We start from the raw sequence: 15,942 nt of genomic DNA, 5'->3' as shown, positions 1-15,942 counted from the left end.
GTCGAGGCCATGTATGTGACTCATAGATGTAGAAAATGATTGTATACATGAAACACTGTGCGTCGCGTTGTTTGCCACGCCGTTGTGCTCAGTCACTCCTACTGGAGTGATTTTGTTTGAAGGTTGAAAGAAAGTTCAGTTTCCGGTTTACTGCGAGCTCTCTGGGTAACTTGATGACTGTAACAGCCGGTGTTGATACAACCAGGAGATAGGCTGCTGCAGACGTCTGTAAGTGTCATTTATTAAAACATGTTCATTTGTAATTATTGTAGAGGATATTAGGCCGCAAAAATAAGCAGTACTGTTGAGTGTTTTACTGGGACTGTGTGCTTAACTGACCTGTATCTCTCACTTAGCAGCTACTAAACCTAGCTAATATTAGCTTATTTGACTAGCTGAGTGGAGAAAGTGTTGAGGGTTTTCTGGCTCATCGTCAGGACCAGGGTCCTCATTTAGCCGGAAAGCGGTTTAGTGACCGCCGTATAGTTCACTCAAATGTCACAGATACTCTTCGGTAACAGAGTCCCAGAGTTTAGCGTGGACTGGACGGCAAATTCTTAAAGGAAGTCGCAGCAATGCGTCAACTAAAACGTCAAATCTCTCAGACATGACGGGGAGCTGTTTAACTTTTAGCCCTTATTATTCACCTTAAGCTAAAAAGAGCAACCTGTAGCAATAACTGCCATTAAACTGTTTTTCTTTTTCTTTTTTTCATTTAAAAGCTCTTTGAAATTTCAGGTTTACCGACCAGTTAAGTATTTTTTTTACCAGTTTGTATTCATGGAGTAGAAAAGAATGTTCTGGAGATTTTTAACTACTTTGAAAGAAACAAAAGATCAAAACTGAATCAGTGTGACAGTCCCAGACTTTGGAGCAATAGTTAAATATTAATCCTCTATGGCATGACTTTTTATTTTTTTGGGGAAAAAATATTTTCCTGCATACTTTGGGAGCTTGGTGGTCCCCGGAGTACCTGGAGAGAACCCACCATGCACAGGGAGAGTTGTTTCATTGTAGCTAAGGTAAATTCACAGCTGCACACATGGGATAGAAACCAATGGAAACAACTTCATGAATGCTGTGAAGGAGGAAATAAGCTTCAGAAACTTCAATGACCTTGTTAGAGTTCATGGTAAAACATTTTAGATGGGATAAGAAGAAATTTGTGGTGTCAATGAGTTTTGGTCAAAACCTGCAGATACCCAGGATAACACCACAATCTGGAAAACTTTCAGCTCATCTGACTTACAACAAAATTCATATTCAGAAGTTTACAAGGATGGAGAACCATGGCAACAGTTATTGTCTGGAGAGTCTCTTCTTCTCAGCTGCTGAAGATTGTAACTCCTTCAGTGTTGTCATGGTGACGGAGTTTGTTCTTCCTGATCTCAGATTGTGATGTCGCATTAATCATGTTGCATTTTCCTTCAACTTTTTGATGAATGATTTAATGGAACTCCAGGGGATGTTTAGGACCTTTAGAATTTTTTTGTGTCCATCCCCTGACTTCTACCTTTCAATAAACCTTTCTCTGATTGGTTGGGCGTGTTCTTTAGTTTTCATGCCAGAAATACTGATGAACTTTCCAGACACAGCCGTCTTTATACTACAATCACTGGAGACAAACTCACTGCACTCAGCTGAACTCCAGTCCACTCAGTGTGGGACCACTAGTACCAGTTGGCTGGACCTCTGTTGAATTAGGTCAGTCACTTTAAAGTGGTGGGGAGAGTACTTCTTCTGTCAGTTATGTTAAATACATGAATCTTCATTATTTTGTAGAAATCAGTTTTCACTTTGGAATGAAGGATCTTTTTTATTGTGAAAGCCAAATTATGTTGATCATTATTGATTTCTAAGTGTAACAAAATAGTAAAATATCAAAGGAAGTGATTACTTTTCATAGGCTCTGTATGTAATAGAAAATCAACTTTTCCTGGGTGTCTCCACAAGTTCTTTCCTGTATCTACAGACCCATGCTATAAATTAGAATATGATTGAAAAGTCAATTTATTTCAGCAACTTTATTATTAAGTGAAACAAATTATATAGATGAATTACACACGGGTGTTTTGTCTTAATCATAATGATTTTCTGCTAACAACTTATGAAAACATGACATTTAAAGTTAGAATATTACATCAGACCAATAAAAAGTATTTTTAAAAACAGAAATGTGAGATTACATACCTACTGACCTACTTATTTTCAAAAGACATTTTAAACTGACAAATGAGACGTAGCTACTCTTAATTTATTCAATGTAAGATGACGGTGTAATTAAATTTTTCTCCAAACCACAAAGCCTTAACTCGGAAATAAGACACTTTTGTGTGATTTATTTTGTTACTTTGATTTAATTGAGCCTCCTTCATAGATAGTGATCCTGTATTTATTGCTGGGTGTCCAGGCTCAGCTGCTGCCATTTAGTTAAATGTTGTTCTCCTTCTGCCTGTCTGTCACTGCTTCTGATCTTAAATGACAAAGAAACGCTGGAGTTGCAGACACTCTTTTTGTCTGAATTCTTCTGAGATGGACGTTGGCGTGTCCAAGTCCCGCGTGTTTGTCAGCTACAGCTCCCAAGTCCTCCTCTCCAAGTGAGACAGGCCTTTGTGCATGGTGGTGCTGTGTGATCTGGAGTCATTCATTACCCCTCTCTGCTCTAAGTGTTGGCTCCTCATCTCACTTTGCTCAGTCTAAAGCATTATTTAGAAAAAACACACACAATGCATGGAGCGAACTGTTGGAATGTCTGACTGAATAAAGTGAACAGCATGAACCTGCAGCAGCTTTTGGTGCTTTTCATGCAGCAGTCAAGGTCAGGAGGGCTGTAGTTATTGACTTGGCTACAAGCAGTGTGGTGTGTGTGTGTGTGTGTGTGTGTGTGTGTGTGTGTGTGTGTGTGTGTGTGTGTGTGTGTACCACAGAAGCTAATTGTTAAATTAGAGGATGTTGTATTGCTTGTGATTGTTTGTGCTCAGTTTGTATCTTTTTTAACAGATTGTGATGAAGTGAAAATGGACACCTTAGTAATATTAAATGTTTCCTGAAGTGAAGTCTTCCTGAGAGTAAAATGAACAGCAGTGTTTAGTTTGTGACATTGTTCCATACTGGATCTGCTTGAATTCAGGCTTGCTGCTGCTTTTGTTTCTTTGCTGCATGACTGCTGCAGAGCTGTTCATCAAAGACAAACGCTAAAGACTTCCCTTGACCCCAACTAACACTGAAACACATTTGATGTTTTTAATAAGAAAACCTGAATTAGGGATGCACCGATAGATTGGCCATGCTTTCCTCAATTTATGAATGTGAAGTCGATCTTATCTACTGATCTCTACTATTTCTGCAAAGGTCTAAAAATCAGCCAGTGTCCTCTTTTGCTCTTTGTTCCGCTGACTGACAGATATTCCCCCGCTCCCCGTCCACCAGGTCACGTTTGCACGTGTGCGTTTAACAATAATCACCCCACCGTTGCCAACATGGAGACTTTGTTGCTATATTTAGTGTCCTCATCTGACCTCAAACATTGTGATTTGTGTAGCAAAATAATGCTGTGCACTTTATACTGTATTTGGTAAGATGCTCAAAACAGGCCTGCAGTCTAACCTGTTGTGCAAAAAAAAGGCCCAAGTCACTTATTTTTTTTTAGTTTACTTAATTTAGTAGTTTGCGCAGAAATGCTAAGCTTTTTATTTATATTGGAGAGCACTACATCATTTGCAGGTTAGGGCTGCAACTAACAATTGTTTTAGTAATTGATTATTTTGACGATTCATTGATTAATCAGGCTAAAATTAAAACGTATTTCTAACACATAATATTAGAAATACTTTAAAAAATGCAAATAACCAAATATTTCAGTTGATTTTTCAAATAAGAAAATAAACATGTTATTGCCTAAAATGCAATAACATCCTTTCATTTAGTGAATGTTTGATCATTTGTAGGAAAAGATGAGGCCGTCACAACATGTGAAAACTCAGTCTTTTCTGCTTGTCTTAACATCGGTACTGCATAGACTGATCTGGTGATGATTTTTTGGACCATCAAAAAATGTATTATTTTTTGATTATTTTTATTTTTGAACTTAACCAATTAATAATTGGATAGCAAAAGATTTTTCTTTTACAGAACTTGAACCAAGTGAAGCTACATCAGCCATGTGGTTTTTTTTTTTATTACTTAAATGCAATATATATATTTTAACAAATTTGACTTACTGCTCCAAGTGTGTTGTTCTTTTAGCAAATGGCAATTACTAAATTAGCTGACGATTATTTCAATCAACGAATCATTACGATGATTCTGATTAAACGTTTCAATCCTGGTGGGATTAAAGCAAGTTTATATTGCTTCATGGATACTATTTTGTGTTTTTCAGTAAACTAAGATTGGAACATTGAAAGTGGATTTAGGGATGCATGATATTGGATTTTGGTCGATATCTGATATGCCGATACACTAAAACTCATTTGGCCAATAACCAATATCAATACAGATATTTTTTTCCTATACCTACTTACTGAAACTATATGGCTTTCTCTACTGTGGAATTAAAATACTGCATCTTCTTTGTCAATTTAGCCTGCTACCAAATGCAAATGCTAAAAAGGAGGCTAAAATGACTTTCAACTTGCATTATGTTTAGTGTCAAATTTACACATGACAATGACAACACTCAAACAGTGCAAATTTGAAGTCGTGCTGTGCTGCAGGCATTATTGTCACTGGTTAGTCACAACACCTTTTATATCTGTGAGTTATTTTGATGGAATCACCAATGCCAGATATAAAATTTTACAGCTAATATCAGCCGATACCAATACCATGCTGAAAATATCGTGCATCCCTAGGTGGATTGTGACCTTTTTATTCCAGACAGTGTCAGTTATTAAAAAAAGTTGGTGTCAGCCAAAACCGCAACCTGCAGGTCAGACGTTTTAAAGATCGGTGATTGGCCAGAAAATTGCAGTCGGTGCACCCCTAACGTGAACATGCCATGAGAAGTGCTGGACAGCAGAGAGCTGTTAATGCCCTTGTGTGCTGTCTCAGGTGTAGCATCCCGCTAAGTGTGCGCTACGTCATGGATGCTGTGAAGGACGGACCCAGAGGGAAAATGGTAGCTCTGGCTGCAGGCCTGTCTGTTGGAGCTACGATAGGCTACATTGTTTATCGCCACATCAGCAACGCCAGCAGCGGTAAGTTGGTGCTGTTATAAAACAAACGCATATGAATGAATAGATAATCAACCACTAAGTGTATTTTTCATTCTCTGATCTCCTGACAGGTCAGGAGCCTGACGCTGAGGAGTTCAAAATGATTCTTCCTATTGAAGTGTATAGAAACATCTCCAGAGGCCATGCTGCATTTCTGGATGTGGTAAGTAGTTCACACCTTCGTTCATCTTATTTTGCCTTTAAGGAGTCTACTTATTATTGTGTAAGTAGAGGCCTAGGTAGTTTACTTTGATCAGGAAGTAAAGAAAGTAGGTAGGGTGGAGAAGTTGGTCACACTATTACAAGCGTAGTGCGCTGCTTGCACACTCTGCTCTGCAGAGTGATTCTATCACCGCAGAGTGAGTCAGGTGCAACACATCCTTGATGATTTGCACCTGACTCACCCTGCAGTGACGACAAGCGACAAGACAGAGCTGGAAGATGTTAAACAAAAGCTATTAACAGGAGTTGCTTACTCAAATGGTTGTCTAAAAATGAAAGTAATAAAATTGTAATTAAAATATGTCAGGTTTACTTTGGCGTCCAGCCTATAATTAAAGGTTAATTAGTTGGATTGGATTGGACTGGACTCGAACACAATGACTGCAGGCTCTGACTGGGTCAAGTTAAATTTTTTAGGCCTGATCTAAATTCTATTTTGGAGTCTTGATTCAAACCTGAGCAGAGCTGTTTACACTCATTTTCATTACCAGCACCAGAATAGATTTATACCCTCTCCACACAGAGACAAGCACGGAATATCTTTGTAAACGGTTAAGAAAAACTGTCAGGTCTAAATACCTATTAAACAAACACAGGAAAGACAAGAGAGTTAAATTCTTTGTTCTCGCGAGGAGAGCAGAGGAGACATGCTTTCAGTTACAAATCTCCAACCGCTCTGAAACACATTTGTCTGCTCCCCTATTTTATTGCTTTCAGAGTCCCTATCACAGAGAGCACTGCAACTCTAAGGGGTGGGGTCAAAGCATTTTAGTTGCAGTGCTAAATGACAATCACTAACTAAACACATGTTATCTACACTCTAGATCCCTTTTGCTCCAGGCACGGCGTCGAATAGGACACGTTGTATAGCTTCAAAGCAACGGCTTTGTAGCACAAAGAAGAACAGAGCAGAGTTTATTGCAGGACTGTAAAACTCTGCTGGGAGCAACTAACACCTCCATCTCCCAGGGAGTCCTGCTGAGAATATCTATCACCTCTCTCTCCCAAGGAGGCCTTAGGAAGGAATCAGAGCTATTTAACACACAGAAACATTACTTATACTAAGAGTAAAAGAATAAAAGCATATAAGTAAACATTATCTAAATGTAACTACAAGGCTACATAATACAACGAATATTTGACAATACTAGTAATACAATTTACCCAACAAAAACGATGTGTGTCCACATGACAGGATGCAGCACCACACAACAACAATGTAGTAGGTGGTGATGTAACATGGCCAAAACTGCACCATATTTGTTATTTGTGAAAGTGTTAGAGATTTAGATGCAACGTCAACATCAATGTTTAAAAAAAAAAAGACCTGGCCACCAGGAAACATGAAACCGCCATTCTGCAGTGGCGGTTTCATGCCATTGCAGAATGGCATAAAACTGCAATGATTTCATAAATGATCAATTCTGGTCTCCTAAGACGCTGAGTCCATGTGGATGCTCAGCCTAAACAGCACAAAACATTTTGTGGATACACCTAAAATCGTCTCCGTGGACAGGGCCTCGGCCTGTTATTTTCTCAAAACTGAACAACACAGTCATCATGTTTTACCCTTTATCTGGTACATGTCTCAAGTACACAGTGGTTCATCCTTCTCGGTAAGCTCCTGCCTCTTTCTGTTTCTGTTTGTTTAGGTGACCCAGAAGTCTGGAGCTCATGTGAGAGTTGCATCATACTTAGAGGAAACTGGCCAGAAGGCCGCTGTGTGTGTCCAGATGCAGGGCTCAAAGGAGCAGGTCCTGTTGGCCCGCTGTGTCCTGGAGAACCTGGCTACAGACTGTGAGCCAACAGTGGAGGTTTTAGAGGTTCCTCAGAACGCCTTTGGACGCGTTATAGGTACTCTCATTTATAGAGTCAACTTGTTTTCCCTAGGACCTTTTTTCCTTTACTGATGAGACTTTGGGTAACCAGATTTCCATGGTCTGCTGTTGGGAATAGAATAGAATAGAATAGAATTACTTTATTCATCCCAGCAGGGAAATTATTTCGCAGTTACAGCAGCATAGAGACAAGACACACAACCACCACCACTGAGTAGCAATTGTAGACAAAATAAAAATAAAAATAAAATGTAACATGCTGTCAATATAAAAAGCAGTTTAGAGCAGTCCTTGCAAAGATTCAAAAAAATGCAGATACAGTATGTATATGTAAATATATGTACAGCAAGTGTGCCACAGTGCAGTAAGTGTACAGCAGGAAATTAGCTAGTGGCTAAATTTGGTGAATCATCTTTGTGAGCATTTATCATATTGTTGCTGGAGTTTGTAGATGTGGCTGTTATGAAAGTGTATTTTAGGTAGGGCTGCATTTATTGTTTCTGTTTTACTAGAATAAAAAAAAGATGACTAGTAGGCCCCCATTTTTTTTGTTTGAGTTAGTCATTACAATAACAACACGATCAATACAATAAGTTTTTGAACTGATGTGGTTTAAGAAACAGGTACAGCGGACCGTCACTGACATAAAACTGCTAAGCGTTTATTGAAAGTCTCAATAATATTGCTGGGTGTAGTATAGAAAATGCAAACAATAAAATGGGCTGAATATGAAAACTCAAGAAATCCTACAGGTTAAATCTGCCTTCTTTTATTGAATATTTTGCAACTAGTAGTCGTGTTTGTGTGCATGTGTGTGTATCTATTTGTCTGTTACAGGACGTGGTGGTGAGTGTTTGAAACTAATCACAAGAAGCACAGGAGCCAGAATAGTTTGTTCCAGAAAGAAAAAGCACAGCCCTGGAGAAAAGGGGAGTGTGACCATCACCGGGAGTAAACAGGAGGTCAAGCAGGCCAAGGTGAACGACTCATTTGGATTTTATAAATTCAACTCTTTATTTAGAGTTAGACTCACTGCCATTTTTTTTACTTGCAGGAGATGATTCTAGAAAGAGTTGGAGCGGATGCAGTGGTGAGGTCAAAGATCTCACAGTCATCTGCCCTTCGCCAGAAACGTGGACATAAAGTCGTGAATCCAGATCCCTGCTGCATGGAACCCAAATGCCTCGTTGGTCTGAACAACAACGGCCCTGTCTCCTACACGGAGAAGAATGGACTTGATCAGTCCAAAGAAGCCACGACTGAATGTCTACTTCTCGAGATGAAGGGGCTGAAAGGCACAGATGAGCAGGAAGAGGAGAGCAGCGTGTCCACAGATACACTCTCTGAAGTGTCCAAGTTTGAAAGTCAGCTCACTTTAATCATGTCTCAGCAACTCTACCTGTATTAATTTTGATTCGACTCCAGTTGTTTGACACAAAGGATTTTGACGTCTTCTGTGTGCCCCAGTTCCCAGTCCAGACCTGAGCTTCCAGCCTGATGAACACTTAGAGGTTTATGTGTCTGCATCGGAAAACCCAAACCACTTCTGGATCCAGATTCTGGGCGTTCGCTCCCTCCAGCTGGACAAGCTGACAGAGGAGATGAACAACTTCTACACAAATGAAAACCCCACAGTAAGTACATGTGTGGAGTTAATCATGTCACACTTTATGGGTCAAAGGTAAAGCTAGCAGTTCATTGAAGAAGCATCATTTGTTATTAGCAAATGATGGTGTACTGTTGACATTAGCTTCTTAGCAGTTCTAGCCATGTTCCCATTCATGTTTTTTAGTGTATTTTAAAGGTTCACTACACTAGCAGACAGCAAAATGCTACTGCTGTGAAAACAAGGAGCAGGACGTTATAACATAATAAATTTATTTGTAAAATAAAGTTTGCAGCTTACTGCTTTGCTGTGTCTGTCATTTCCATAGTCAGAAAAAAACTCAATAAGATCAAGAAAAAGTACTATTTAACCTGCACTTTGAAGACTCTCTAATGGTGGGGGTATGTTAAATTGAGTTACGGTTTAACTCATCCACTTGTAGCTTCAGCATCTTGGAGTTTGGATTACAAAATTGCTGTGAGAAATACAAAACAAATTGGTTAGCTGGAAGTCCATGACCTTGTTTTGAAGTTCCAGAGCAAATACTGTGACATAATAGTTCAAAAGATGGAAGGAAATAGAAAAAAACTGAAAACGCAGCACTGGGAGACACTAAATAGAACCTTCCTTAAAGTACACAACAAAATGTGTGAAAGGGTGAAATAAAATTGCATTATCTTTTCCCTTTAACACTATTTAGTCAGATGTGCATTTACTTTGTCTTCCATCCACCTGATGTAAGACAGAGAAGCATGATTAGTCTCTTCAGGGACCCTTCCAACGTCGGCCCAACCCGACCCACTACTTTGTGACTGCTTGCTGTACACATTGTTTTCCTATCACTGATTAGAATATTTACTAGTGAGAAACTTTAACCACTGAACTAACTGGCTAACTGAGCTCCTAAATTGAGGCATTCTTTCATAAATGTTTCTAGAAGTCTTCATGCCTAAGGGACCAGATTTTATACAGCTGAGGTCTAGAAGGGCCTGGAACACCAGAACTGTCTACATACATTTGTTAAATAAACGTTGATGCAGCTGGTGTTGTGGGTCTGCAGGAGCAGCGGATGGATAGCATTTTGGTTGGAGATATTGTGGCTGCTCCATATCGAGACTACAACACATGGAACAGGGCCAGGGTGCTGGGGTTTCTGGGATCTGGACTGGTGGACCTTTACTATGTAGACTTCGGGGACAACGGGGAGCTTTCCAGGGACAGTTTGCGCCCCCTCAGGTAAGAGATGCCATGATTGTAAGGTGGACTTATCTCTAGAGGGAACAAACATGATTCGATTCCCAGCTGAATTTAACCCCCTTACTAATACTTGAGTTGCCAAGAGACAGTTTTGATGGTTTGGAAAAAATCTTTGAGGAGTGGAGCATCCTGCCAACACTCTGACCAACTACAACAATTGTCTTCCCACTGTTCTTACTAAATCAATTAGAATGGAAGATTAAAGATTTGTTTTACTGAAATACAAATCAACATAATAATATTGTGTTATTGCTGCATTTTTGACTCTAGTTTCCATGTAATTGTCACAAAAGACAATTTAGAATATGCATTTAGAGATCCCAGTTTGATCAGCTTTGCAACAGTACAATCAGAGTGATCAGCCTTAATCTGTGATTGGCATCCACACAATAAAGGAATTAATCTGCAAAAGAGAAACCTTTTACTTAAGAGTAGTTGCCTCAGGAAGCTATCAGGCCTGCAGGACCTGTCAGTGAGATGTTTGCAATGTTAAGAGCTCAAGTAAAGGACAAATAGATTTTAATAATGAAAAATACACAACGCTGAAATTGCATGTTTGGCCAGCTACATATGAAAACCTGTTCTTAAAAAATCCAACATAATTGGTTCACTTTCTTCTAGCAATAACTTTTTGACACTGAGCTTAAAGGCAGGTGAGTTAATGAAGAATTGGTCTTTTTTCCCTTGATGCTGAAACTTAAAACTGCAACATAAGTTGCTGTTTTGATGAGTACATGTGAACATTGTTTAAACAATATTTAGCTTCTTCCCAAAGATGTGGAGCTGCAGTTTCCATTTAACAACTTCATGACTTTCAGGACGCTGTAGCAGCTTGTCATTAACATTTCATTCCAAATGAAATGTCAACCAATGACTTGCTTTGTCCATGAATCTGTGACCAGACTAGTGATTTGTTTTTTATTGTAGTCTCAGAAATGGAAAGCATTATAATCTGCTCGGGTTTGCTACAAGAACCTCAGGGGATGTCATAATTATCTGAAAGGGGCATTATTAGGCAAAGTCAACTTTTTGGAGCTTTCCATCATATAATAATATTATTCCTTAATCAAAAGGATTGTCTTGATCTTTCATAATCCTTTAATCTCCCTGGCAACCATTCAGCTCTGCGAAACACCTGGTTGGACATAGAGCCATCTTTGAGCTCCTCATCAGAGCTGCAGTTTCCAAGCTACCACCTCACAGAGCAGCAATTAGCAAACACCTGGTGGTACTGCACATTTGTTGAGCTCATTATAAAAGCTACTTCTCAGAACAACGCTGGTAAAAACATTGTTAAAGGGTTCATAGAGGAGCCATGTTGTGATGACTTCCTGAAGGCAGTTTCAGACAGAGGGCCAATTTCCAGGTGTTAAATTACAAAGTCACATTTCTTTTAAGTCATATTTGATACATACATAATTTTTTCTAACAATTGAAGATAACTTAGTTACTTGATTGTGCTATAAATTGGCACTTTGTGGAAAATGCATAAGATTGCCTCTTTACATCTGGAGCATCATTTGTTGCTGTGTGAGAGAAATGGATTTTATTGAAGTGCAGTGAACTTTCATGTCTCCACTTTCCTGCAGGGCGCTTTAACTCAGCCAAGTTTTTGTTCTGTGCTCCACAGCTGCTGCCAAGAGCACATTCGCATGCAGCACCTGCTTCAAAACTTAATAACAGCTTCTTGCTTTTGCTCCACTAAAATTCCAGGAGCGACTTCCTCAGCTTACCATTCCAAGCTATTGAGTGCAGCTTAGCAGGAGTGAGGCCAAAAGGTAAAATATTCAGCCCAATTAGAATTACATTCACAGACATGCAGTTGAAGCCAGATTTCTATATACATTGTATGAAAAGACTCAACCTTTTTGTCTGACATCAATTCAGACTATCTTGAGTTAGGACAACCAACATATTTTTATTTCCTAAATGAAAGAATGAGAGAAAACTTTTTTAGAGAAGTTTTTTTTTTTAAAAATGTCTCTTCATATTCCAAAGTTTCCATATGTTTCATCAGTATTTGGTAGATTTACCTTTTTAAATTGTAGTATTTGGGTCAAATGTTGGGCCTTTGTTGTTCGTAAGCCACTTCGTTGGTAATCTGGTGGAATGCTGAAGGTCACTGTTTATTTTATAGACCCATTTGTGTCAAAACTTTTACTTCCTGCCTGATGTGTTGGGCAGTTGGTTCAATGTTTCCTTCATCCATCCTCCATTTGACTCAGAAGTTGTGAATTAAAGTAGCAGAATCTTGCAAAGCCATGACATTGTCTGGGTTTTCTCCGATTTTTGGCAGCCATAGTCACCTTAGAACATATCAAACTTATGACTTTTTTAAAAAATTATAAAAATTCTTCAAATATGTAGGAATCTATATATCTAGACCTCAGGAATGTAGCAAGTTTAGTGTAGATAATCCTAACTAAGCTAAAACTGGTCGGTTTTATGTCGGACAGAACAAAAGATTATGTCTCTTCTCACACAATGTATAAGCTTTAAATATTAAAAAAGCAATTAGAAGCTTCTTGTTATTCTCTTTTACATTGACTACAGATGTGCCTGTATTTTTCAGATGCTGTGTCTACAGACATGTTTCTGTTTTTTCATTCAGGAGAGTTTTGGACTGAAGCAGCTCTGGACATATTTGAACAGTTGACATATTGTGCTAACTGGAGACCCCTACAGGCCAAACTCTGCAGTTACTCCCACTCGGAACTCTCGTCCTGGCCCAGTGTTAAGCTGTATGACAACAGCAAAGGAAAGGTTAGTTCGTTTTTATGCTGTATTTATCCAGGCCAGTTCACCCATTTGTGAATTTGTTCACGTATTTCAGACCTACGCATTGCCGTTTAGCTCTGTTGCACCAATGTTGCTAAATAAGTTTTTTTTCTTTGTTGTTAGTTTATTTTCATGAATTATGAAGATAAACAAAAATGCTCTTTTTTAAGAACTGAAGATGTAACAAGGTGGCTTAATGCTTTCATGACTGTAGGAGCTAACCGAATTAGTTAGATGCAACTTATTAGGTAAGTAACGTATTAAGTTACTCATCTTGCTTAGGTTGCTATAAGTTAGGTTATTATAATTCACAAAATCAAGGCAAGTTTATTTTTACATCACATTATAGCAAGAGGGCTATTCACCGTGTTTTACATGATTTCTTCCTACCAGAGACAACTGTCACTTAATGGGAGCAAAGGAATCTATGATATTTGAAATTTTAGGATGGAAGTTATCTATCTACTCATTTACGGAGTTAATGAGTATTAAAAAACCTATTCCCAGGCGTGCCGTGGTGGCGTAGTGGTTAGCGCAACCCATATTTGGAGGCCTTGAGTCCTCGACGCGGCCGTCGTGGGTTCGACTCCCGGACCCGACGATATTTGCCGGATGTCTTCCCCTCTCTCCTTCCCCGTTTCCTGTCAGCCCACTGTTATTTAAGGGACACTGGAGCCCACAAAAGACCCCCTGGAGGGGTAAAAAAAAAAAAAATAAATAACTATACCCACCGAGATAGTGGGAAAAAAACAATGAGACAGCTCTTTTCAATGAGTCAGTAGAAATGATGTTTTCAAAGATACCAAAAAAATGGTCAGATAGGTCGACATCAGTTACAAAAACCTTTACTGATGATCAAATACACAGTATACCCCAATTTGTGTATTGACTGTTTCAACATGTTGAGTCAAACCAAGCACTTTAAGTGAGCCACTTAAAACATGTCCCTTCACCTCAACAACCAGATACTCAAAAGAACATATTTTTAGTGAATCATGAGACCCGGTAGTAGGAATGGAGAGGAGTAGAACAAATATATGAATTTGATTTCAACGTTTTTGAATAGGGTCTTAATTTTAACAAACTAAATTTTGCTGTAATGATTAGTCAGAGGAGCACATTTCCTTAGTTAAAAAACTACTTTTACTTTTGTCAAAGTAGGTGAATAAATATAACATAATACACGTAGATGATAGTTGTATCTGTGAAAATATTCCACAGTTGACAGCACCATTTCACAAAGGAAAACAATAGTACTTAAGACTAAAAACGAAAGGTAATAAATATGAAAGGGTGAAAAGACCAAGATGTGGACTACTTTTTTGTTGAAACATGTATTTAAACAAAATATTAAATCTGTTTCATTTAGGCTGTGGATATCGGTGAGGAGCTCATACGGCTGGGCCATGCTGTCAGCTTCCAGGAAACATTTAATGAGAAGGTAGAAGGAGACAATCTAGGCTGTTTGCAAAGGATGTTGGTGAGTCTTTTAAACAAAGTGTGAATTAAACTTAAATGTCTCCAGAGGTTTTACAAGAACTGGCATGGTTTTTTTGTTGTTGTTTTTTTTCACTCCTAGATCAGTTTTGGGCTTCATGGCCCAACATGAACTTACATTACATTTGTTTTAAATCTGACTATTTGAAAACATCTTCAAGTGGATTTGTTGTCTCCTTGCAGGATGATGTAATAGGAGCAACTTCAGAGCTCAGTCTGTCATGTATCAGTTTGTCAGGTGAGTGGAAAAACTGGAGGTAGGTGTGAAGAGGGGCGTATGTATATTTATACACACACACACCAAAATACACTAACCAGAGTCTGCAAACAGCTCATATAGTATTCAGAATAAATCCTATGTTTATCACTGAAACACAAAATCTTGCTGTGTTCAGTGATTACTTGCTATGTTTGAGATGAAAACTTGCATTGTGGTTAATTTTTCTTATTTCTTGGAGAATATTTTTCAAGCAGGTTCTAAGTTACCACATGAGGACAAAACCCTAAAAACTTAAATCTGGGAAAATATGAAAATGTATTTTTTCTAAATACCCTCAAAGGTGTGTAATTGATGAGTGCTGTTTGTCTTGTCAGGTGGAAAATCCTCCAGGTGCAGATTTTAGCTGTTTGATAGTACTCATTAAGCGGAAAACCTGCATTTCAGCTTCAGTCATGTCACAGGCAGACAGGCTCTTTCTAGTGGGATGTGACTTCTGACGTGTTTGTCTTTTATCCCTCAGAAGCTGCTTCAGTCTCTGGAAGTGTGGATGACGGTGTAGAAGATGAGCTCCTCTGAGGCCAAACAGATACATAAAGGCATTTTTTTTTTTTTGCTACTTAAACATTGTATTTGTTGAAAATGATGACATTATGCCTCCTGTGCTTCAGCTTTAACTAAGCACTCTTTTCCGTTGGTCCAGGTTGTATAACAGGAGGAGCAAGAATGTTTGTCCCGTGTATAACCCCAATGTGGAGCCTTCCCTACAAGTGGAACACCGTTTGTCCAGCCATTTTCATTTCCTTGTTTTGCTTAAGGGTTTTTGTACCCTGTGCTGCTGTGCTTGAAAAAGTTTGGGAAATTTGTGTTTAAGATTCCTCAGACGCACTGTTATGAGACTTAGTTTACTTGAAGGAAAAGGGTTGAGGCATTTTTTTTTGTATATATTGTTTATTATATATGTTAGATATATTGAAGTTCATCTAATATTTTTGAAAAGAAGTCAGGCAGTATTGCTGAATGAACAGAATCGGTTCACTTTAAAAAAAGGTTACATGAAGTGGTCCATTAGCCATGAAACATTGTTCTTCACAGAAATATTATATTGACCTATATTACAAATATTGACCTTATTTTATTTGACAGAGATTGTATCTTTATTTTCATTTCACATTTCTAAAGTAAACTGAATAATAACCACAATGCAATAAAATAATGTTCTTTCTTCATTGTTCATCGGTTTATGATTAAATTGTGGTGGCCATTCATTCGTTTCCTTTAAAGACTTCTCTGTTTTGTTTGTGGATCTGT

The 15,942-nt window shown here is 38.5% G+C and overlaps 1 protein-coding gene across 3 annotated transcripts; it reads left to right on the top strand.

Annotated features, from left to right (window-relative positions):
* The first annotated feature begins 12 nt into the window (after nucleotides 1–12).
* Nucleotides 13–15,865, top strand: tdrkh (tudor and KH domain containing). Of its 3 annotated transcripts, XM_028027913.1 has the most exons (15): nucleotides 25–228; nucleotides 2,488–2,597; nucleotides 5,053–5,198; nucleotides 5,288–5,379; nucleotides 7,091–7,292; nucleotides 8,114–8,253; nucleotides 8,331–8,640; nucleotides 8,744–8,910; nucleotides 9,943–10,118; nucleotides 11,853–11,917; nucleotides 12,751–12,902; nucleotides 14,287–14,397; nucleotides 14,598–14,652; nucleotides 15,155–15,230; nucleotides 15,335–15,865. In XM_028027913.1, exons 2-14 carry the CDS (start codon nucleotides 2,533–2,535, stop codon nucleotides 15,208–15,210), a joined length of 1,737 nt encoding a protein of 578 aa, XP_027883714.1. In that variant the 5' UTR covers nucleotides 25–228; nucleotides 2,488–2,532; the 3' UTR covers nucleotides 15,211–15,230; nucleotides 15,335–15,865. The 3 variants fall into 3 exon arrangements, with proteins under 3 accessions (XP_027883716.1, XP_027883714.1, XP_027883715.1); XM_028027914.1 differs by lacking the exon at nucleotides 2,488–2,597 and having other exon boundaries at nucleotides 29–228; XM_028027915.1 differs by lacking the exons at nucleotides 14,287–14,397; nucleotides 14,598–14,652; nucleotides 15,155–15,230; nucleotides 15,335–15,865 and having other exon boundaries at nucleotides 13–228; nucleotides 11,770–11,917; nucleotides 12,751–12,903.
* Nucleotides 15,866–15,942: the final 77 nt, after the last annotated feature.

Source organism: Xiphophorus couchianus, chromosome 9 (assembly GCF_001444195.1).
Source record: "Xiphophorus couchianus chromosome 9, X_couchianus-1.0, whole genome shotgun sequence".
Taxonomy (NCBI): domain Eukaryota; kingdom Metazoa; phylum Chordata; class Actinopteri; order Cyprinodontiformes; family Poeciliidae; genus Xiphophorus; species Xiphophorus couchianus.
The sequence above is the reverse complement of the archived record's forward strand: the minus strand, read 5'-3'. Positions and strand labels throughout refer to the sequence as shown.